The sequence below is a fragment of the Excalfactoria chinensis genome, chromosome Z (genome assembly GCF_039878825.1).
Source record: "Excalfactoria chinensis isolate bCotChi1 chromosome Z, bCotChi1.hap2, whole genome shotgun sequence".
NCBI classification, from domain to species: Eukaryota; Metazoa; Chordata; class Aves; order Galliformes; family Phasianidae; genus Excalfactoria; species Excalfactoria chinensis.
This window is the reverse complement of record NC_092857.1, coordinates 12707058-12732014: the sequence shown is the minus strand read 5'-3', so window position 1 is coordinate 12732014 and position 24957 is coordinate 12707058. Positions and strand designations below refer to the sequence as shown.

The 24957-nt window shown below is 41.8% G+C and overlaps 1 protein-coding gene across 1 annotated transcript in view; it reads left to right on the top strand.

Moving 5' to 3' along the window:
- The first annotated feature begins 14782 nt into the window (after window positions 1–14782).
- The window catches only part of PLCXD3 (phosphatidylinositol specific phospholipase C X domain containing 3), a 91463-nt gene continuing 81288 nt past the window's right edge, over window positions 14783–24957 (top strand). Inside the window, exon 1 of the mRNA XM_072359699.1 lies at window positions 14783–14982. Coding sequence (XP_072215800.1) covers window positions 14880–14982 — 103 coding nt within the window. The 5' untranslated portion in view covers window positions 14783–14879. The remainder of the gene's footprint in view (window positions 14983–24957) is intronic.

The window sequence follows — 24957 nt, the reverse complement described above, 5'->3', positions numbered from 1 at the left end:
GTAGTGATAGGACAAGCTGTAATGGTTTCAAACTAAAAGAAGAGAAAACGAGATACTAGGAAGAATTCTTTCCTCAGAGAATGGTGAGGCAGTAAAACAGGCTGCTCAGAGAAGCTGTGGATTTCTTTTTCCTGGAGGTATTCAAGGCCAGGCTGGATGAGGCCTAGGGCAATCTAATCTAATGGGTTTCATCCCTGTCCATGGCAGTAGTTGGAAGTAGACAGTTTTTGAGCTCCCTTCCAACTCAAACCACACTGTCATTCATTGATGCTACCAGGAGAAGCAGCATGAGCCTGATGCCACTGACCTGGCTCTGGAGTCTTCTGTGTGCCTACATCACCTAGTTTTGAAGCCCTCGCTACAAGAAAGACATCAAGGCCCTGGAGTGTGCTCAGAGAAGGGCAACAAAGCTGGTGTGGTGTCTGGAGCACAAGTCTTATGAGGAGCAGTCAAGGGAGCTGGGATTGTTTGGTCTGGAGAAGAGGAGGCACAGGGGTGACCCTGTCATGCTCTGTAGCTACCTGAAGGGAGGTTGTGGTGAGGTGGGTGTCACCTCTTTTCCCAAATAGCTAGCAGCAGGACTAGAGGGAATGGCTTCAAGTTGCACCAGGGGAGATTCATATGGGACAATAGGAAATACTTCTCCAAGAGGGTGGTCAGGCACTGGAACAGGTTGCCCAGGGAATTGGTGGAGTCACCATCCCTGGAGGTGTTCAAGGAATGTTTAGATGTTGTACTGAGGAACATGGTTTAATGAGAAATACTGGTGATAGGTGGATGGTTGGAATTAATGATCCTAAAGGACTTTTCCAATCTTGGAAATTCTGTGATTCTATGATTCTGTCATCCTTTCAATTTCAGAGCCTAATCCCCATGCAAAGTGGGGATCAGCCCATACACCTTTGCTCCATCCAGTATTTCTGGGCTGTAATAAACACCACTGTGTTTTCAGCAGTGGAATGAAAGCTGATATTTTGGAGGAGTTTATGGCTCTCTAGTAAGTGTAAATTAGGGATGAAGGATAGGTGTTGACTCAACGGAGCGTTTACTTGTTCTTTTTTGTAACACACAGGTGTTAGCATCGCACCTAAGAAGTGGCTCAGAGTCTCTTTCATAAACACCAGTTTTCACTTGCTGAAACTCAGCTTTCAAAGCAAATTTCACCTTAACTAAACCATTTTTTTTTTTATTTTTTTTTCCTTTTTTCCCCCGGGAAAACAGCACTATCTGTTCTGCTTGCACTTGGCAAGCCTCGGTAGTTTTATGGTTGTTATTTAGAAACGTGGTGTTTGCCAACACGATAACCATCATATATGCAAGTCTCTTTATTTCAAAGAGGAAATAACTTTCAAATGGCAAATTAAGTTTGGCAAATTGTGGCAACTACTGTAACAGTGAATCGTGGCTATAAATATTTTTTGCTGTGCCATTACTTTGTTTTCCATGAGAATCCCTGCTAAGCCAGCCCAGGGACAGTAGGCACCATGATCCCATGGTTGTGTCTTGAGGCAAAGCCTCCATAATGTACCAACACACACGTACCCCTGGCACCTGAACAACTTGAATATCTGCATCATTTTATTGATTTCCACTTCTCTGACATTATCTGGTCTGGTGTCCTGCTTGCTACTGGTGTGTGTTGGGTCAGGGAGCTCTTCCTCACAACACAGAGACAACCATAGGAATGTAGAGTGGCACAGGTCACTGCTGGCTCTGTTGCCAGGGAAATAAGAACATATCCTGCTCTTCCACCAGACATTGCTATCTGAGAGACAAACAAAATCTGTGCTCAGGATATTTAAAATATTGCTTTAATTTAACCAAAGTGATAAGGAAGCTACCCAATGTACATCTGCAGCAGCTTTCCTGGGGAAAAAGTACTTTTTTTTCTTTTGAAGGTGAAGGCTGGAAGTGCAGGATTACAACACTTTCTGTGATGGAGGAGAATAATTAGCCACAATCTGGATTTAGAGCATAAAAGCATCATAAACTGTCTGGAGGGTTATTAAACTTGCAGAGCAGTGCCTTCTGTTCACCCAAGTGTTGATGGAGTTTTGAAGAAAAACACACAAAGAATTCGCTACCAAAAGGTTGACTGTAAAAGGGAAGACTGGTCTTGAAAAGTTGTTATTTTCTTTGTGTTTGAACAGAGCCAGTGCCAGCAGCACAGGGCAGTGGTCATCCTATCTTCTGAGCTTTTCCTACTCTGAATGAAATCAGGTACAAACAGACAAACAGGTAGCTGCTCTTCTATAAACAAGGCTTTGCAGTGTGCAGCATGAGTTCTGCTTAAAAAAACAAACAAACAAACAAAAACAACACAAAAACCAAAAAACCAGAAAACAACAACAATAAAAAACACTTTCATGTATTTCATCTTTTGTAGAATGCATGTAAGTTGCTAATCAACACAGCATACCAAACATATGGGTTACACAGTGTTAAAGTTCATCACAACAGAGTTAAAACATTCATTGGAAAAACTTGTGTTGAGTTATTAATAAGCCTAGAGTTATCTAAACATTTAAAACCCATTGCCAGTACTGGCCAGTACTGCATTACATTAGTGAGGAGAGGTCCTTATTACCATGTCAGTGGAGAAACACTGAGCTAAAGAATTTATTATAGTAGAAAAATCAATGTCGGCCAATGGGTGAGTTGCAAGGAGAGGAAAAGGCAAGGGAGCAGTGAGGCAATTCTGGTCTGGATAGGCTGCCATGCACCTGTCTAGCCATGGCACGATGTTTTGTGGGTGCTGTGCTGCAAGTGGATTGAAAGGAGAATTTAAAAGAAATTACTGTTCTTTCTCCTTTCTCATTTCCTCTTATCTCCCAGAGACAGAGGCACTTTTAGCAAAGATTCATTGCCTTTTCAAACTTCTACTTTTAAATGCTTTCTTTATGAATTATGTGTACATGAAGTGCCAGAACTTCCTTCTATATCTAGCAAGACTTCCTTTTTTACAAGCAGTGGATGCACAGTAAAAGGATGTTCAGATTATTCCAATGTACTTTTGTGAAGATATTTTTTTCCAAAGGTATTGTTTCTTGGTCAGCAAACCATTTATCCACTGCCGGCAGACACTCAGCTGCTGAAATCCTTTCCTCTCACATTATTCTTAATTATTCTTCTTCATTGTCCTACTACCCACCTCTGTGCAGCAGAAAGGAGGTAGCACTTCAGTCCAGTCTCAGCTGAACTTTCTGTAACTTCCTGAAAGTGCTCAGAGAGCTTCTCCTAATAAAGGAAACTTCCAGAAGATTTTATAGTGAAAAGAGGTGGAGAAACGAGTCAGTGATGACACATCATGTCCCAGATGGACTCCTGTGTGCATGTATGAAAATGTGTGTGCATGGAACCTATTGCTCAAAATTCCTTTGCTTACTCTGAAGGCAGATTCAAAGCACTGCATTTGCCCTTTGGGATCCCTTTGGGTTTAGGAGGTTGAGGTTATCTGTGTACAAACAGGTCAAGAAAAATTTCAATCTAGGATCCCACGGTTGTTTTCAGGGAAGAGGAGAAATGCAGAAGATCAATGCATATTCCTGGCTCTCATTTGCAATGGAAAAAGTAGCTCATGCTTTTCCTTTTACTTCCACAACCCTGTGGCTGTTTAGCCAACAGTGTGACTTGCAAAGCTCTTGCTACATTCAAGGAAAGCGAAAACTGATGGTGAAGTCTGGCTCCCTCACATTTGGAGCCAAACCTCCTATTGACTTCAAAGGGACAAGAATTTTACTCGCTGCATCTCTTCTGTGTGCCACTCAAGCTGCTTATCACCCCAAACATTCACAAACCTCCCACTGTCATTTCTCTTTCAGCAATGGAAAACTCTTCCAGAAATGAAATTCTAAAAATGAGACTGAGTTTTGCTAGCTTTTTCACTTCATATGGCTGGTGGAATAACACATCTACACTCCTTCTTTTCAAATGGCATATGCTTAACACAACAGCAAGGAAATGTTGTTAGGCTATCTTCACCATGTAGCTACTGATGAATATGCTGCATCATTTCAACACAGAGATTTTCAACAAACTACTTATGCTGAGAATCAGTATGCACTTTCTCCCATTCATAAAAATGTATTGTTTGATCTTAACATACTTATATATAGACTTGCATCAATTTGTTGATGTTTGAGAAGATAATGGAACAGGATCTCCTGGAAGACACATGGAAATGTAAATACGCAAATAAGGAGATGGTCCTAGACAGTCAACACAGCTTCATCAAGGGCAGATCATGACTGACCAATCTGGTAGCCTTCTACGATGGAGTGACAGCATTGGTAGACAAAGGAAGGGCAACTGAAATTGTCTACCTGAATTTGTGCAAGACCTTTTGCATGGTCCAACATCACATCAGTACCTCTAAATTGGAGAAACATACATTTGAAAGGTGAACTATGGATAAAGCATTTGTTGGATATTGTCAGTAGCTCTATGTCTGGGTGGACACTGGTGATGAATAATGTCCCCTAGGGGTCTTTCTTAGGACCAGTGCTTATCAACATCCTTAGTAACAACTTGGACAGTGAGATTTCATAACTGTTCATAAATGTCTAAAGTGCAGGAGTCGAGTCAATTGGGATGGACTCTTTCAGTGGCATGCATCAGTAGTACAGGGGGCAATGGGCACAAACTGGAACACAGAAAGTTCCGTAACTCCCATGAGGAAGAACTTCTTTACTGTCAGAGTAACAGAGCACTGAAACAATAGAGAGTTTGGGGAATCTACTTTGCATAGAGTCCAATCTGGTCACCTACTTGTGCAACCTACTACAGGGAACCTGCTTCAGAATAGGTGTTGGACTTTATGATCTCCAGAGGTCCCTTCCAACCCCTACATGTCATTAGTGATCACATGCTCTCTCCTCAAGTTTGTTGATGACAGTAAGCAGAGTGGTGCAGTTGATATGATGGAAGGAATGGAAACCATCCAGGGGAAACTGGACAACTTGAACTTGTACCAATGAGAACCTAATGAGGTTCAACAAGACCAGGTGAAAGATGCCACACACAGGCTGGTGCAAGTCTTTATGAGAACAGACTGAGAGGAGAAATTATTGATAGCATCCTCCCCAATTGACTGTGCCCATGCTGCTGGTGGTGGCTGCCCTCATATCTGCTGTGGACAACACTGATCTCTTCCCAGAGTTTTCCAGTCTGGGGCTCCACTTCTGAGCTGTAGATACTTACATTACCAGCTTCTTTACTGCCATTTGAAGCTATTTTGATTTCATCCTAGGGTCAGTGGTATTTCACATTCACAAAGCTATAATTACCATGTGGAAATTACCAAGGATCTCTTACAGGGTGCAAATACAGCATGAGTACAAGCCAGGTTAAGTTTCTGATTTGTACAGCAGCAGAAATTGGAAATCTATCACCTTGCACACATATATTTCAGAATATGTCATTAAATTCTGTATGTAGATATAGTAATCAGTGTGGATTTGGGAGGTTGAATTCTTCCCCTTTTTGTTGTCTTGCCCACATGAGCCCACTTCAAAATGAGGAGAAGGAGATAATTCACCTTACACCACTGCCCTGCCCTGCTCTGCTCAGCTCAGCCCTCCTGAAAACCTGTGTTGGAAAGGAAAACAAACAAACAAACAAACAAAACAAAACAAAAAAAACATTCATGGAAATAACATGAAACTCCGAGTGCTGCAAAGGGTTACTTTTCCCCATTCTCCAGAAGAATGATGAGAAGAGCAACCGAGAGATCAGACATCAGAGCTGTACCCTGAGTTCAGGCTAGCAGGTCAAGGAAATGGGCTGTGAAACACTAGGGCTTTATTTCATTGAGCCTGAAAATGAAGTTCCCTAGTTGATCCTTCACTAAGAGCTGTGCTGCCAACCATATCCCATGGAGTCCAAAGGGACTTTGAACACAGCAAGTTGCCAGAGTGGACTTGCTGTAAACTCTTTCTTCAGCTTGATGGTTTATTGCACTTGCAGGTTGCCTAAGGAGAAGTCTCCAATGGCTTCTTTAACCTTGATCTTAACAAGAGTATTAGGCAAGCCTAGCAGCTAAAACATGTGGCTTTAGGTTGGAAATTGTTTTAATCCTAAGGGGATTGTATATTTATTAGGTATTCCTCATATCTTTTATTCACTCCGCATCATACAGATCATTACATTTGCAAACTTAATTATCTTTATAATCCAGAGCTGCACTGCATTTAATGAAACTGTTTTTAACATTTTTTCACTCTGGTAGAAGTCATGAAGCACAGCAATTAGGGCTCCATCCCGTAGGCAGAAAATTACTTTGGAAATTGATGCTTGAATTCCAAGCTTTAAATAGAAACGCTTCTGGCCTTTTGAAATGGTTCATTAGGTACAGGGCCGTCAGGCCATTAAGGTGTTAGGTGTTTAATTTAATTTTGTACATAGGTCAAGGGTGAGAAAGCAATTCAAAGCAGAGAGAAGTGAACTTGAGTCCATGGGTATCAGGAAACTGATGGCAGAGTGATAGGAAAGGTGACACCTGCCCCTTCACTTCATCATCTCAGAGAATGGAGGAGATGGGCAGAAATAACAGAATCACAAAATCATAAGGATTGTAAAGTATCTTAGGAGATCAAAACCTCCTGCTAAAGCAGGTTCCCTACAGTATGTTACACAAAAAAGCATCCAGGCATATTTTGAATATTCCTAGACAAGGAGAATCCACAACCTGTCTGGGCAGCTTGTTCTAGTGCTCCATCACTGACAGTAAAGAATTTTTTCCCTCTGTTAGTCTGGAAACTCCTGTATTTTAATGTGGTCCCACTCTTCCTTGTCCTGTTGTTGGACACAATTGATAAGAGGCTGGTTCCATAGACTTGACTCCTGCCCTTTAGAGACTTGTAGCTGTTGATAAGATTCTCCCTCTGTCTTCTCTCGTCCAAATTGGAGAGTCCCAAATCTCTCAGCCTTTCCTCATAAGAGACGTCTGGGGATCCTAATAGTCTTCATGAATCTCCACTGGACTCTCTAAAAGTTTCCTGCCTTTCTTGAGCTGAGTTGTGCCAAACTGGACACAGTACTCTTGAAGTAGCTTCACCAGGGTTGAGTAGAAGGGGAGAATCACCTCACCTTGACCTGCTGGCTACACTCTTTTTAATGCAACACAGGGTACCATTGGCCTTCTTGGCCACAAGAGCACACTGCTGACTTATGGCCAACCTATTATTCCACAGAACATCCAGGTCTTTCTCTGCGGAGCTCCTTTCCAGCAGGTTATCCCCTTACCTGTACTGATGCATGCAGTCATTCCTCCCCAGGTGTAGGATTCTGCACTTGCCTTTGTTGAACTTCATCAGGTTCCTCTCTGTCCACCTCTCCAGTCAGTGTAGGTCTTACTGAATGGCACAACATAGATCTCTGGTGTATCAGCCACACCTCACAGCTTTGTGTAATCAGAAAACTTGCTGAGGGTGCACTCTATCCCTTCATCCATGTCACCGATTAAATTATCAAACAAGACCAGACTCAGTACTGACACCTGGTGAACACAGTTAGTTACAGGCCTTTAGAGACTGCAGGCTTGATCATAACACTCTGAGCAGTGTCAGTCAGCCTGTTCTCAGTCTACTTCACTGTCCACTCATCTATCTCACACTTCCTGAGCTAACCCGCAAGGATGTTATGAGAGCCAAATTCAAAAGTCATAACATCATAAAAGGCTACCAGGTTGGTTAAGCATGATTTCCCCTTGGTGAATCCATTTTGATTACTCCTGATAATCTTCTTTTCTTCCACTTACTTAGAGATGATATCTAGAAAAAGTTGTTTCATCACCTTTACAGAGGTGGAGGTGATGCTGACAGGCCTGTACTTTCCTACATCCTCCTTCATGCCCTTTTTGAAGACTGAAGTGACATATGTTTCCCCCAACTCTTCAGGCATCTCTTCCATTCTCTATGACCTATCAAAGATGATGGAGGGTCAATCTCTGACCAGATCCTTCTCAACTAAGATAAAGTCTTCCTTTTCCCAGACCTTCTCTCTTCTCCAGGGTCTTACATTCAGTCTTTAATAGTAAGACTAGTTACTCCTTGGACACACTGCCCTTTGTGCTGGAGGATAGAGAACAGAATAGGCCATGCATAATCCATGAAGTGATGGTTTTGGACCTGCTCTGAAAGCTGGACACTCTTAAATCCATGGGTCTGGATGGACTGCACCCTAGAGTGCTGAGGAACTTGGCAGATGTGGTTGTCAAGCCACTTTCCATCATTCTTCGACAGTTGTGGCTAACCAGGGAGGACCCAGTGGACTGGAGACTAGCAAATATGATGTCCATATTCCAAAAGGGCTGGAAAGATGACCCTGGTAGCTACGGATCTATCAGTCTCACCTCAGTGCCAACCTGAGAAATTCTGTGATTCTATGATTCTATTCCTGAGGGGCAGTCTTAGCAGTAAGGACAGAAGAAGGCATTCTGTAACTGTCTTCTCAGTGTCCTCCATTAGCAGCGCACCTCCCTCACTCAGAGATAAGCTCCATGTCTTGGTCTTGTATCTTCAGCACCATTTCTGCAGTGCTCAGTGACTGCCTTCCCACACAGACATGTTATAGACTGCTTGGATCCTCTGGGCAAACTGAATTCATAACCTAGTTACTATTATTTGATTATTTTTGTGAGGAGTTGTGGGCAGTGGTGTTTCATGCTTCTACTGTGGTGCTCTGGCCCCTATCAGTGCCAGTATGACCGTTCCTAAATCAATCCCTTCTGCTACTCCCAAGCTTCAGAATCTGTCAGGCCTGCACTGCACAAAACTTCACTTGACTCTTTATTAAGCAGTTAGAGAAGTCATACTATCATAGAGTTCGTAGAATCAGATAATACGTTGTGCTGGAATGACTCACATGGACTGTAGAGTCCAATTCCTGGTCCCATACAGGATTACCCAACATTCATTACAGATTTCTGAGGACACCTCAGCCTGCCCCAAGGAATTATAATGCAAACTCCACCATCCTCTGCATACTCCACAATCTGTATCTGAAAGCTGTGCTTCCTTATTTGCCTTCTAATTATGTGACTATCTTCACAACATTCTACCAGTTGTTCTACTGAATACCACTTTTCAATGTCTTTTGATGATATACATTTAATTCATAGACTTGCCCACCTAGTTTTGCTTTCTTAGAGTGTCTCCTTGGCCCTGAAGATTTGAAGCACAATCCTGTGCTACATCCCTTTCCAGGAATTACTTAAGTCGAGTCTTCCCTCTAATTAGCCCGGGCTCAGCTGCATGTTTAACTTAATCTGTTGAAGTCTCCATCACATTGTTAGTTGGCTGCAATCAATTAGCCCCACAAACAGGTTAGATGAGATGCATTCGCTCTGTGTTCAGCTGTTAGTTATGGGGCAATTAGCGGAGACAAGTTGTGCTGTGTCTTCCAGATCTGCACGTTACCATGTGTCTAATAAAAGGCACACTTCCCCTAAGGCCATAGCATTCCTCCCTTCACAATATCCAGAGACAAGCAGAACAAGGTGCATAGGATCTGAGTGACCAATGACCTGCACATAAGATCCAGGATTCTTCATCATTTAGACGACATCCAAATCTCTGCTACCAGCTGGTGGAACTCTTGCCAACAGATACTCCTGGAGTCTTCTTTCCTGGGGAACTGGTCAAGACAGTGGCATCTGCCATGCCTTTTATTTATTTATTTATTTATTTATTTATTTATTTATTTATTTATTGCAGTCTTTGTTATATTCACATTGTTGAACCCTGCAATAACCTGAAGTACTGTTGTTTCCATTAGGAACCAAATTTGGATATGAACATTGTCAGTTTCTCATTCTCATTCGACAATTATTTTCTCTCCACTTCTAGCTTCTTTTTTGTTCTCTTGTCCTATTCTTCCTCTCTCACTTCATTCTATTGTGCTGGAAGGGAGAAAGTTTAAGGGAAAATTTTTATGTTGTTGTATAATGTACTCCCTTTAAGCAGTTCCTTAACATCATGCATCAGAGTCAGCCATACAGTGGGAATACTGACTCCCCAGAATTAGTAGTCACCTTTTTTTCTCTAGCATCCATACCTACCTCTTCCTACCTCTTCCTCTAGAGAATCCAGATGCATCACTCATTTCTTTAAGGCTGAAACAGTGCCTTGCATCTTTGTACTACATCATCTGCTAATGTCAAGACAGAGTGACCACATTGTTCATACCAATCATGGGGAGTGTGTAATTAGAAAGGAATATTACCTCTCATCCTCACAGCATGAATGGTCTTCAGCCTGTTAAATGCAGCTAGCATACCGATTCCATTCTAAAATCTCATTAGTCCTGCTTACTATTCCCAACACCACTAGGCAGTGTTTCATTACCATGCAAACAGCAAGAGCCTGTTTGGGAAGCCTCGTCCAGGACATTGAAATGCATCTTTCATAAAAAACAATGCCAGTTGCCAGGAGTGGAAGTGACTACTGTTAACACTCTTCAGATCCTGTTGGGAAGTCTCTGTGTCATCCATCATGGTTTCTATTTAAAAATAGAAAATACTTTTCTTCCCTAGTGGCTTTGGATGTAAGCACAGTGGAAGCATCAGCTATTAACCAAGTCATGGTGGTTCTCCATACAGGGAAACCATATTCCATTGAGTCCAGAGGAGTATTTTCATTATCTTCACTTAATTTTGGTCTATGTTTTCCACTAGCCAATGAAATCAGAATACTTTGTTTATTAGTGCTTGATATTAATTGCATAAGGACCCACTGTAGGTTTATTTGCTTTCTCTCTTTTCTCATTTATCCAAGTTTCCATTTCTTTTAGCCCCTGTTAAATAACATCTACCGCAGAAGATGAATGACTTGACTAATGTTTGCACTTCTAAAAACAATCTTACAACAAACAAATGAGAAGTAAATCATAATGCATGTGTGCTCTTCAGTCACAGTCAAGATCAATTACAAGATGTCATTCAGAATACCTTGATGGTAAAGAAGCAGTTATAGAATTTAAGAATCACCTTTTATAGTACCTTATTTCCATATTTAATTAATATTCCATATTAACAAATAAAAATTTGCTTTATTATTAGGTCATCTATCTAGAAATAGTGTTTTCCTCTTTTCCCTCAGTTGCTAAACACCTTATCATGTAGATCTGAGCTACATCCTAAATGGCCAATACATACAAAATTATTGCATCTTCTGTCCTTAATGGTCTTCTGTAAAATCCTGCAGGTAATCTCATCCATTTCTTTCCTGGTACCTTCACCAATTTTTCTCTGTATAGGTTTATCTTTTCTTACCACAATAGTCCTATAAGCATCATCAATGCAATTTTCTTCATATGTTTCTGTCTTTTAACAGACTTTACTTAGATGTTCCTCTTTTTTTTTCTCTGTTAGCTACAACCCCAAAGATAAAATCCCAGCATCCAGAAAGTCTAAATTCTGATGGAGCCCCATGTATTTTCAGTACTGACTTTAGTTAGACTGGTCAAAAATGTCCATTCATGCAACTTTTTATTCTTCCTTGCTGCTGCTGGAAAGCTTAAGAATCAGGAGTAGGGAGGAAGAAACTGGAGGAGGAGGAGTCTGTCTGCTGCTTTCAGTATTTTTTGATCAAAGGTAGATATTTTCCTACAGGTATTTTCTGATCACCTCAACACAATATTTGGTGGCAACATCAATGCTTTGGTGCTTGCTTCAGCTTTGCCTGTGACCACTCCACTGATAAATTAGCTCAGTTAACTCTTATTTTTGTTAAAGCCCACGTATAATTCTTGAGAATGTGCTGAAATTAATATACTGTTATCCAGCTTATTTTGCCCTGTGAAAACTTAAAAACCATGCAGAGAGCTGTTCATGAGTTTGGGCAGGATATTTTGAAACACTGTCAAGGTTTTTTACAAATGAAAAGCACCATTTCTCTCATCCTTCCCTGCACAGAAGTTGCGTATTATTTGTGTGATCTTATACCACTGTGTAGAAAATAGAATTTTTCAAGCTCTGCCATCACCACCCTCAGTAGTGCCATTACAGTCTTTACAATAATGCTGTTACCAAAACTTGCTTCTTTTTAACCAGATGAAAAAGCAGCCACCACTGATGCATTTTTAAGCAAATATCCGACGTAAGACATATGGTGTGGGATAACATCAAAACAACGTACAAAGTACAATGTACAAAGTACAACATTCTGTACTGCTAGCTGTTTCATTGTTTAAATGGCCTTTCTTAAGCACTAAATAACTCCACATGACAAACTTAGGAAAGAGAAGAGCATAAAACAGAACAAATGCTTTCTTTCAGAAGCCTTAGAAATAATCCTCAGAGAGGGGTAGCTATGGTGAAATTGATTTCTGCCTGCGTGCTGGATGCATGTATTATCACCATCTTCCAGCCTCTTCTTCTCAACTTCCACAATTTGGTTAATTATAGCAAAATACATTTCCATACATGTTGATTCTTTTATTCTATTTTAGCAGTAGATACAAGTATGCATCTTGGACTTTAAAGAAAAAATTTGCGTTAAGACATGCACAATTATTGGGTCCTCTGTGCATTATTGTTAAGTATAATGTACAAGTATAAATACATAAATAGATCATCCCGCATCCAATCCAACCTTGCACACTGAAAGAAAAAAGCAGATACAAAAGCTCTAGCCAATGAGTTTCTCTCCAGTGCAAAGTGGGGCTCTTACAGCTCTCCAGTAAAGTAGGCACCATGGAATGCTATGAAATATTTCTACCATTTTTTATAAGAAGTATAATACACTGAAAAATGACAGGGCTTTCATGTGTACATTTTTATTTTGCTCTGAGTTAGGCCGAAAGCTTTAGAGACTGGAAGAGATCAACAGTAGTTATTAATAACATGCTTAACCTTTCAAAAACCAATATACACTTGTTTTATGTCAGAAAAGATAGAACACACAGTGGCATGGATAAAAAATCAGCTATAGTTTTCCAAGTAACTAGTGCAATCCGTTACTAACTTTGCCACTTACAACAGATTTGATCCAGTCACGTTATTAAAAACACTCATTACTCCTCACTTGAATGATCTTTAGAAATCTGTAATCTTTGTACTATAATTTCATGCTGTTCTTTGGGGATGAATAAAGAAGTACCTTCCATTTCCAGGTCATTAGCATGTTTTATGTTTTCATATCCAAAATCCAGACTTTTTTTTCCCCCAAATTTACTAATACTGGTGATTTTGAAAGGGGCAAATTAGTGTACTAAATGGCATACAAAAATACTGAAAAATTAAACCCATTTACGTGATTGTTTGTGCACTTCTCCTTCTTTTCCATGTGGTATCAATTCACATCCAGCCAACCATCTGTTTGCATTTCTCCATGTAAAACCCACCTTAAGAACTGTTCCTATTGCAATGAGTGAGTCAGCATTTTTCCTTTAAAAAAAAAAAAAAAAAAAAGTCAGAAATATTCATTTCTCAAGAAATCTTTTATTTTGGGATGAAGGAAGAGGCCGTATTGTGTGTGTCTTTTGTTTGTCTGTTTGTTTGTTTTTGTTTCTTCCGCACACTTGGACCAAAAGAGAAATAAGAGTTACTAATAATTGCTCCCTGCATTTTTATTTCCTAAGCCAGCTGCTGTCAAAGATATTGAGGAACAACTCAAACTGCAGGACCACAGCTGGCTCTGCTAGGGCTTCAAGGTGAGGTGATCATCTGCACTGGTTCTTTTCAGGCACTGTTTCTGACAAGTGAACATCTCCAGAATTCCACACACATATCAGCCACTTTAATAAAACATGACCGCTCATGCTGAGGTCAACAGATCAAGACTGTTGTAACAGCTCAAGATGGCTCACAGAGCCTTATTGGCTTCATTAATTCATTGATCTGGAGACAGAAATATAAATGCTTTGCTAGCGCAAACATTTAAGAAGCTGCCTCTCAAAATAAAGACAGGTTGGGAATGAGAATGGATGACACTAATTTATATCTTCTTCAAAGGGCAGTAAGAAATCATAGCCAAAAGAAAACAAATCTCCAGAGTATTCCAGGAAGGAGTGATTTGTGTGTGTGTGTGTGACCAACCCATTGCAGTGATTTTATTATATACGAGTAGAGAAACTTGGAGCAGCCTCCCAAGGCCACAGTCCCAGCATGAAGGGTGTCTAGTCGTATTCTACAATTCTATCACTGATGGAGTGGCTGGGCACTCACCAGACTGCCTAGGGCACTGGTTACAGCCCCAAGCTGCCATAGTAGTAACAGTGTTAGGACAACGTCCTCCATCACACAGTCTGATTTCCAGTGGTTCCATATGGAGCCAGGAGTCGGACTGGGTGATCCTTCCGGGTCCCTTCCAAGTTGAGATATTCTATGACTCTGTGATCGCAGTCAGGGCCAGGGAGGTTATTCGGAGCCCCGGGGCTGCACAGAGAGCGAGGCCGCCGATGTCCCCACTGCCATCCCAGCAGCAGGGTGGGACTTTTGGGCCGAGATCCCGCGTTGGCGCCGAGGGGAGATGGTGACACGGCCCAGCCGGCGGCAAAGGCGAATTCTGGGACCGGAAAGAAGGAGCCGCGGCACGAGGTCTGCCGCCGAGGGCCCGGCCTGCGACCGCACCTCGTCCCTCGAGTTACCTGCGACGGGCCGAGGCTCCCGCCGCCGCCCCCTGCCCTCCGCGGGGACAGCCCGGCCCCGCTGAGCGGCGACGCGCCGGCCGCGCCAGCAGAGCACGGCAACAGAACGGCAACAGAACGGCGCTCCGCCGGCGGTCAGGGCCCGGCCGGGGAGGGGCAGCGGGCGGGGGCGAGGCGGCGAGGCACGGGGCGGCACGGGGCGGCGCCGGGCGGGCGGGGCCGGGCCGGGGCCAGGCGGGCTGGAACGAGCGGTTGCGGCGGCAGAAGGAGAGCGGTCGGGGTACGGCGGCGGCATGGCTTCGTCGCAAGGCAAGAACGAACCGCGGTTCGCCGACTGGATGGCAGCTCTGCCCGACAGCATCCGCAGCACCCCGCTCACCAACCTGGCCATCCCAGGTAGGGCCGCCCCTGCCTTCTCCCCGCTCCGCCGCCGCGAACAGGTGGGCCGCCGCCCGCCCTCTGCCCCTCGCGGCCGCGGGGGGGAAATGGCGGCGGGGCTCGTGGGCGCCGCTGCCTCGGGGGCAGGCCGGGCGGTCCGCGTCCCCCCCGGGCTGGAGCCGGAGCGGGAACCGCCGCCGCGGGGAGCGGCGCCGTGCGGGGCGTTTCGGCAGTGCCGGGCATCCCGGCGGGCGGTGCGGGGCCGTGTCCCGAGCGCTCCGTCCCGGCCGTCATACCACCGGCACGCGGCCCGAGGGTCGGCGGCGCTCCGGCGACGACCTTCTCACTCTCGGACTTTCTGTATTTGATTACTAATATTATTTTCCAGCGAGGTGCAGGCTGCGAGTTGACCTAGGAGAGGCGCTGGGTGGCCCCGGTTGGGTGGGTTGGGTGGCCCTGGTGCTTTGCCCGGCATGCTGGCCCCGCTGCCCGCCGGGCTCCGCAGGCGCTGAGGTTGCGCTCGTGTCTCTCGAGCTCCACCGGGGGAAGCGTCCACTTCTCGCAAGTTTTGCCCAGCAGCTCCTTGTGCTGCAGCGATTTGTAACACCAAAGACCTGTTTAAATCAATCGCGGCAGTTTGCTAGAACGTGTCTTCTGCAGTTATTTTGTTCAGACTTAAGCCTGCTCTTTTTTAAAATAAAGTGCTTTGCTTTCATAGTCTCTTGCGGCTCGTGCAAGCCGTGGCTCATCTTTTATGTGCTACACTGTGTTTTTTGCTGTTGGCTGGATATACTGTACGTAAAACCGCGTTCCCTCATCAGTGTAGGAACCCAGTGTCTGTAATTATTATGTCAAATCCTGTTGGAGTTATTAAAAGCTTTTGGTGTTAATAACTCTTCCTTGCAAGATGCAGAATGTTCTCATAGAATACTGTCTGTGAGAAGAAATGAGTTGGTTTGCAATTCACTGGGTCTTTACAAGTGAAATGTATTGTTTTAGAGTCTTTTTCTTGGTTTTCACGGAACTTGTGTGAAATAGCTTGTGAAGCCGATCGGTGCTCACTGGTTTCTTTGGCTGAGGCTTTTGGGGGCATCTCTTAATATGCACTCACAGTTAACTGTCTCTCATCCCTTTAGTAGAGTACAGGACAGGTTTCCCCAGAGCACTTTTATCAGAGCTTTGGTGTGGATCAGACGTTTTATTAACATGTCTGAATATTTTATGTTTATTTAAATAATCTCCTACAGACCCACTTAATGCTAGCATTAAGCAGTGGGCATGTTCTGCAGCCCTAAAGTGCAAAGTGACCCCTTAAATAGGCAGAAGGGCTTTTTTTTTTCACATAATAGTGAAGTACGCAGTCTTGCTTTTAGTGAAATTATCTTCAAAACTTCTTTAACTTCAGTGATATACAGGGAAGATCTTTGGAATTTGCCTTTCTATTGACATAAATTGGTGTAAACTCTATTTGTTTTTCTGTTTTCTTTCTAAAATGACAGTTTGGGTAAGTAGAGCTGTATGGGGATAGGGGAAATAGATTGGTCTGTCATGGAGCACAGGCACACAGGCTCTGTGGGCATAGCTGTAGGTAAAGTAGACCTGCCTTCTTGTAGTAGATTGTTACCATGTTTAAAATGCAGCACGAAAGTATACAATATTGGGGCAAAAGGGGTGGGATTCTTTTAATCCTTCCAGATGAAATAATGATTTAAACATAGACAAAGTTTTCAAGTTTCTTTCCATATGACCACATCTGAATGTTAGTGTTGTGTGCATGTAATAAGTACTGCTTCCCGAGTTGCTGATGTAAGGAATGTGTAGAATCAGAAATTTATTAAGTCAAATCTCTTAGTTTTAACATAGGACTTTTAAACTGTTTTGCAAACTAATATTTTCAAATTTTCAATTATTGTAGTAATGCAGTCGTATAACAATTTCTGTATTCTGTAAATAGAATTTTCTTTCTTTATTTTTTTCCCCTATAACAAAGGAAATTAACAGTAAATGATTTTATTTTATTTTGAGTAGGATATAAACTTTCCTTGCAGTAGTAGGAATACTGTCACTGAACTTAACTCAGCTGTATGGAATTCAGTTTAGAATCCAATGCACATGTGCAGGAAACCAGCTGTTAGCTTGAGAATGTCAGAATGAGTTTTCCAAATGGATGTATCATCATTGATCCAACACAGAGGATAATCCATTACATTATGGAAAATGATGTTGTTCTACTAGGAGTCATTGGTACGTTCCTCATTGTTTAGAAGGTGTGCCTGGAAGTGAAGTGGTGCACTGTGTCTGTTGCAGAAGAGAGACACAAAATACATAGCATCGTGTCATGATGGTATGTAAGCAGCAGTACTGAAGTGTTCACATAATGTTTAAAAACATGAATGATCTGTTTGTATTTAATGGTCAGTTGTTGAGCTTAAATTCTTGCTTCCATGGGCAGTGCTGGGTTTTGTCAGTATCCTAGCATATTCATTCACTTGTGTTGTTCTCTGCAGCTCAGGCCATGTGTTTTTCTAAAGAGAGGGAATCCAGTAGAGAAGACACAGCTCTCTAGTACAATGTGTGCCAGTTTTGTCAGTCAAACTTTTCCATTTGGATTTCTTCCAAGTATGAGAATGGCTCCTTATACCATGATGTTTTCTTCTTCGTCCCTGCTAGCTTCTATCTGTGTTGTTACATACTGCAAATGGCAGGTTTTCCTCAAGTGCAAAATACCAGTAATAACTGATAGCATACCCTGTGTAGAAACAATAAAATCTCTTATCAACCAGAAAATATTACCATTCATGTTTAATCTTCTATTGCTCTGACAGTTAGAACTGTGAAAGTGTATATTCAGTCTAGGGTTTGTCTGCTAGTGCTTTAAATTCCTTACATTAAAAGATCTGCCTGGCTAAAGGCATAACAGTCTAGTTAAAAAAAAGGTGGAGGACTGTGAGTTGCTGGTTGACTGTTTGACAGAGTCTCTTATGGTACTTATTAAGGTGTAGTTTTCTTGAATGGATGCACTTATTTGACCAGAATAAGAAACTGCTTTCTGTAGATAATTTAGGCTTACAGAACTGAAGTTTTTCAGCCTGCAAACGGTGGATAGAACATGAAGTGTAGAGTGTATTCTGTTGCACTGGTGCTCTCCATTTAATCTTGATTCACGACGTAAGCTGTGTGCAGTGCAGTAAAATAGGCATCAGTAGGCTGCATTTCCTCATGAACTGACCCACTTAGATCAATTAACTTTTTCATATTGGCAGTCCGTAGATAAGCATGTAGTTTTGAGTCTGAGTTTTATATAAATTATGTATATATTACCTTTCCCCCTAGTCCCGATTTTCCAAGCATCTGAGAAAGCCTTTACAAATAATTTAGAATGGAAGAAAGTGCTTTCCTCTCCAAGTAACAAATCTTTCTACCAAAGTTATGGTTAGCCTGCAATCAGTTATATCAGTAATTCTGATGTGCTAGGGACATGTGTAAAATCCTCTGAATGAATCTGACACCCCAAGTACCCTGTGAGTGCTTCATTCTGAGTGCTGAGACTCTGTTGTTTCATGTTTTTGTGCTGTCTTTAAGTAGGTGAAACCTTTGGCTTCAGCATGTGCTCTTGTTGCCTGAAGATTCACTGTAAGCAACAGTAAAAATTATTTTCATGTATTACCAGCTTGGCACCTGTGTTTGCTTAATATAGTTCCTTAGAAGGAATGCACAGGATCTGAATAGCATCTTTTGTTTCTCAGATAGGATTTTTTTTTTTTTTCTCTTTTGACCTATAAAGTTCTTTGTACATTGGCCAGAAAGCAATTACTAGATACAGCAGAGCTAATGTTGGCTCATTTTATATGAAAAGGAGCTTTTGGCAGGTGGAATTCTTTACTTTTTATTCTGCTATCCATATTTGGAAAGAGGCTCGAAGATCTGAAATTTGTATTCCCCACTTTCCCACCACCGTCATACTTAAAAAAAAAAAAAATAAAATAAAATTAAAAAAAAGCAGAACCTCACAGAAAATTACCGTACAGAAAGAGATGGTGTCTGTTGGTGCCAAAGATTTTCAGTAAATGTATATAATGTACAGGAAATGGCACTAAGACACTGGGGTAAAAACATTTTCAGTGTTGTAGTTGCAATATTTTGGCCATTTTCTGAATGACAGCACTGAAGAAGTAACATAATGACTTTTTTCTAGTAATGCTTTAAATTTCTCCCATTGTAATACCTTGCAGATGTTTGAGTGACTACTTCTTGGGCAGACAGTTCTCACTCTAAGCCCTACAGGGAACTTTTTCATCTTTAAATGGGCTAAAAATACTATCCTGTTGGTTACATGCATATGCAGCATTTTCATTTTTAAATGCTATTAGAGACCTCTTTAATTTTGAGTCTGAAAAGCTGATGAATTGGATGTTCTTAGTGTGAAGAGGGATGTATCTAGGAAGTGATTGAAGGCTGCTTCGTGCTTATTTGTCCACCAGTGGTCGAGTACCTTTGCTTTTCTTTCCTGGATCTGTGTTCAAAATAGTTTCCATGTTGTACTGTGAACTGATATTGCAGGTAGACATAAATAAGCTGATAAAGCAGGTTGCCCACCTAGCTTTTAGCCTACATATAAATACCTGAAAGAACTGTTTATTTTTCCAGCACAACCTGGATTCTGTCACTGCACTTCTGCCTGAAATAAGTGTTTTACACTTTATTTTCTGGTCTGAAAATGAATATCTTTATAACTGACATTCCTGACTTTTCCTTTGTTAGCTGATTTCTTAAGTGATGAGCTTCTTTTATCTTACCTACCCATAAAATAACCTCTCACTAGCCTTGCACATGCTAACGTTATTTCCAGTCTTTTCAGAAGTACTTCTCTGACATGTTTTCTGTAGCAATCACCATTACTTCTCCATGCCAGGATGTGTTTCTATCGTTCAGAGACTGAGACTGTGTGGTTTCTCTTACCACTTTGCAATTCAGGTCCTTCAGCTGCTTGCTCATTTAGAGGAATGACTTGAAATCACTTTTTCTTGGTTTTCCCAGTAGGAGCTTCTTATTTAATACAGCATTCTTCATCCCTTGGTCTCTTCTGTGTAGTACCTACAGGGCTGGCTTCTTCTCTTGCCTTCCGAGTATCCCACTACGCTGGCAGGTGCAGCAGGGGAAATGGCTGCATTGCCATCTGGAATTGTTCCCTTTTTTCCACCTCACTGCATTTGTTTCATTTCATCTCTTGGCTGGAAACTTACTGTTCTGTAATTGCATCAGGACAGCCTTTACCCTGTATCAAATTTTAAACTTTGCAAATGTTTTATTTTTGGTAACTTTTGGCAGTTAATACGTTGCAACTTGTACTGTGTCTTCCATGCAAAATGATACTTACTTTACAGGTGCTCAGATGCACTCAAGTACGAAAGTAATTAAAAGCACAAGTTCAAAGCAGGCCATGTTATGAAAACACAACTTTGAGTTGAGGGTTTATCCCTCTTACAACTCTTAATGTTAAGGAAAACTTCAGACTTGTACGGTGCTGCGTATAGAGATTAACTAAAATTTTAGCTATGTAATTACACATTGACTTTTTTATGTCTAATAAATACTTTTGTAATTCAATAAATAGGCTTAGGTTTAACAGTTCTGCTTTTCAAACCATTTCCAGCTGCTGTTTCCAGGGACGGTAACATCTATTCCCATCTGTACTCATTCAGAAGAGCTTTCTCACACTATCCTTCTGGACAAAATATCCAGGTTGAGAGGAGCCTTTTGAGCAGAGAGGCCTTGCAGAGACTGAAGGGCTGGGCAGTCACCAACCACAGGAAGTTCAAGGAAAGCAAGTGCCGGATTCTGTGCCTGAGTCAGGGCAGTTCTGGATATATGTACAGACTGAGGATTGAGACTTTAGAGTGCAGCCCTGTGGGGAGGGATCTGGGCATTCTGGTTGACAGCATGTTGAATCTGAGACAGCAGTGTTCCCTGGCAGCCTAGAAAACCAACCATACCTTGGGGTGCACCATGCCCAGCACTGCTAGTGGGTGAAGGCAGGCCTTGTCCCCTCTGCCTTGCACTGTGCAGCCTTACCTCCAGCACTGGGTGCAGGTTGGGCACCGCAATGTAAGAAGAACATAAAACTAATTGAGAGCATTCAAATGAGATCTATGAAGGTGATGAAGGTTCTAGAGAGTGAGAAGAGTGAAGCACTGCTGAGGTCCCTTGATTTCTTGGGCCCAGAGCAGAGCAGGCTGAGGGGAGACCTCCTGGTAGACTTCAACAGGCAGGTGAGCACAGCCTTCAGCTGCTAGAGTTTAAGAAGTGTCTGTACAGTGCTCTAAGACACAGTTTGGGCAACCTTGGTTTGAGACAGAGTTAGACTTGATCCTTGTGGATCCCTTCCAACTCAGGTTATGGTTCTGTGGTCTTGTCTTGCCTTCAAGGTGGGAACAAATTGAAGTGCTATGTTTGTGACAGCTTGTATGGTCCTTACAGTAAAGTTCGTGAGGAATTGCAAATAATATAATTTGGTAGAAGGTTGATTCAAAATCTGAAAATTTGGATTTCAATTTAAGCTTTTGCAGAGTTGAATGTTTTTTCATTTGATGTGCTGTAGCATGTGTTGGTTACATCTTTTTGTATTATTTTGAACATCTGTAGAGTGAGAAATAATAACTGTAAGGAAGTACTGAAATGCTGGAGTCAATCAATATAAACAGATGCACTGAAACACTTTTTTTGCCTTCTCAAGTAGCCATCAGAAATTGGAATTACTAGTGGTTTCCTCAGAAGTATTTCAGTGATAGACAATTTGCATTTATTTTCATGCATATAAATTGTTTATGTTTGCTCAGCAAGACCAACTGAGGTCGCATTTCACATATTTGTTGCAGGGTTTGGTTTCGTTATGGAGAAGTAATAGTTTTTGCTGAGGACTGGTGGAATAATGTGGAGCTCTGAAATAATTTTTTAAACCATTTTCAGTAAAAATATAAAATTGCAACTGATAATAACAATAATAGTAACCGCTCTCTAAGTTGTCACTTATCCAAAATGCGTGGAGCTGCGGATTTTTTTTCCCTAGGAGATAAGCGTCTGGTTCAAACAGGAGGACCTTAGTGCTGGAAGGTGCTGAGTGCCTCAGCTCCCATAGAATGGAATGGGTCTTCCATCAGCTCATGCCCAATTGTTCTGAAGGGACTGTGGTGTTTCTAATGTAGTAAAATGTCATATCAACTGTTAAAGTTGTTTCTCTTGGGGTGAAATGTAATATATCGTTTTATTTTTTTCCTCTTAAAAAACAGAAAATGTACATATTTATTTATTTATTTATTTTCTGACTGATAAATCTCAGTCATGGTTTTCACTATGATCTGATTTAGCAGAATCACTAGAATAGTTTTCTGATCCATTGCCAACTTTTAAAATGCTTCTGTTTCTATTAAATAATGTTTAATCTTTCATCTGTTAGCTTGCATACCTCATGCTTAAGTGCGTCATTTTAGTGTATCAACTGTCAAATAAAGCATTTCAGAATATCTGGAAAAGGAGAAAGGAAGGGAAGGAAACAACAGGTACCCTTAGCAGTGGTACCAATTTTGGCTCCCCTCTGTCTGTGACACTTAAGATGTCTCAGGTGATTGGAGGTGTATGACATGAGCTTCTGCTATAGAAATGGAAACCTATCAAGGAACTTTATTGGATTATAAATTTTGCTACTGATTTGAAAAAGTCAGGATAAAGGGCAGTAAGCTAACCTGACCTTTAAGTAACTTCTGTAGGCTTTTTCCCCCCAGTTTCTAAATCAAAGTGAAACATATTGAGACAAGTAGTATACATCCTGCTTTACCTTGTTGTGGTGCTGTCATCCAGAATGTATTAATGTTTGTTGTTGGATTATTTTTTTTAATTTTATTAAACATTTGGCAAGTGCTTATATTTTGGCAGGCATGCAACTTGCATTTATAACTATGGAAGGTTACTAAATTGGGACTTAAGTGAGAATATTTAATATGCGAGTTATGTATAGTGCTGTGTGATTGGTCTGTTGGTCTACATCTTAAAAATGTTTTAGTGAGTTTCAGACTTTCCAGAGCTGGATGATGTGGTCAGAAGATGCATCAACCAGAGAACAACAGGAATTGTCTTCTGAGGTTTTATTCATATGTCTACTGTTAAAGGATAGAAAAGAAGCACAAAAATGGTTCATTTTTTTTACTACCTCTGAAGCCACTACAAAGCTGCTCTTTTTCCAGCATAAGCTAGGGCTACTGATCTCAAGACAAACATTGGTATTGAGGCTGGCCTTGTTTTTAGGGGAAGAGATTAATTATGAATAGTCCTCCATGTGATATGGAGTAATTCACTGACCCCCTAGACAATGCTGTGGGAGAAAGGCTGTTTATTTGTTTACTCGCAAACTGCAAATCAGTGCACTGGGGTGATCTGGGGCTGTTCAAAGCTGTTCTTGAAATTCCTCAAGAAGGGGGAGGAGAGAGCCTCGCAGAAGCAAAGCTCTGACTTGGGCATTAAGTAGCAGATGCTGTGGGCTAGGTAGCATTCATCGCCGTCTCCATTTGCACTAAGAAGTGCTGTTTGGGATTTCCAGTGTTGGATCCCCAGAACCAATAATCTGCTGATAAGTTCTAGAAGTGGCCATGATCGCTGCCTGTATGTAATGGATATCTGCCCATAATGCCAGAGTCAGCTATATATTTGTTTGGTCAGCGCATTCAAGTTCAGGACTTTTTAGGCCATATGAGTATGTGAATTTAAATCTGGACTTCTCTGTTTTGTTTTGTTTCTTTTTTTCTTATTAATACTTATTTTTTCTTATTAATACTTATTTTTTTTCTTATTAATACTTTTCTTATTAATACTACAACTTGGGGATGAAATGGAAGCTTTTGCACTGGCATGGAGATACTCAGATTTACAGAACCTCAGAATCAAAGGTGTTGGAAAGGACCTCAAGCGATCATTGAGTACAACCCCTCTGCTATATACAGGTCACACAGGTAGGAGTCCAAATGAGTCCTGAATATCTCCATAGAAAGAGACTCCACAACCTCTCTGGACAGACTTTTCCAGTGCTCCATTGCACTTACTGTAAAGAAGCTTTTTTCACATGGTTTTTATGGAACTTTCTATGTTCAAGCATTAAGCTATTACTCCTTGTCCTCTTGCTGTGCAGCACTGAGAAGAGCCTGGTCTCATCCATTTGCATCCCACTTCCCTTTAGATATTTATAAACATTTATCAGATACCACCTCAGTCTTCTTCTCAAGCTGAACAGAGCCAGGTTACTCAGTCATTCCTCATACAGGAGATGCTCCAGATGCTTTATCATCTTTGTGGCCCTCTTCTGGACTTCTAGGAGATCCCTGTCTTTGTTGAGCTGGGGAGTCAAAAGCTGGACACAGTTGTGTAAATGTGGCCTCACCAGGGCAGAAGAGGAGGATCGCTTCCCTTGACCTGCTGATCATGCTCTTTACAATGCAACCCACTATAGCATTGGCTGTCTTGACTACATGGACATACTGCTAGCTCATCGCTGATCTGATGTCCACTAGGACATCCAGATCCTTCTTTGCAGTACTCCTTTCCAGCAGTTTAGCCCCTAACCTGCACTGATGCATGCAGTTATTCATCCTCAGGTATTAAAACCTCATCAAGTTCCTCCCTGTCCAATTTTCTGGTCTGTCCAGATGTTCTTGAATGGTAGCACAGCCTTCTGGTGTGTTGGCCACTCCCCCCAGCTTTGTATCATGAAGAAACTTGATGACGGTAGATTCTATCCCTTCATCCAGGTCATTGATGAAGATGGTGAACAAGATTGGACCCAGCACCAGCCCAAAGGAACACTGCTAGCTACAGACCTCTAACCAGCCTCTGTGCCACTGATGACAACTTTCTGAGCTCTGCCAGCCAGCCAGTTCTCAATCCACCTCACTGTCTACTCACCTGTCCCATGCTTTGTAAGTTTCATAACAAGGGTGCTATGGGCAGTGG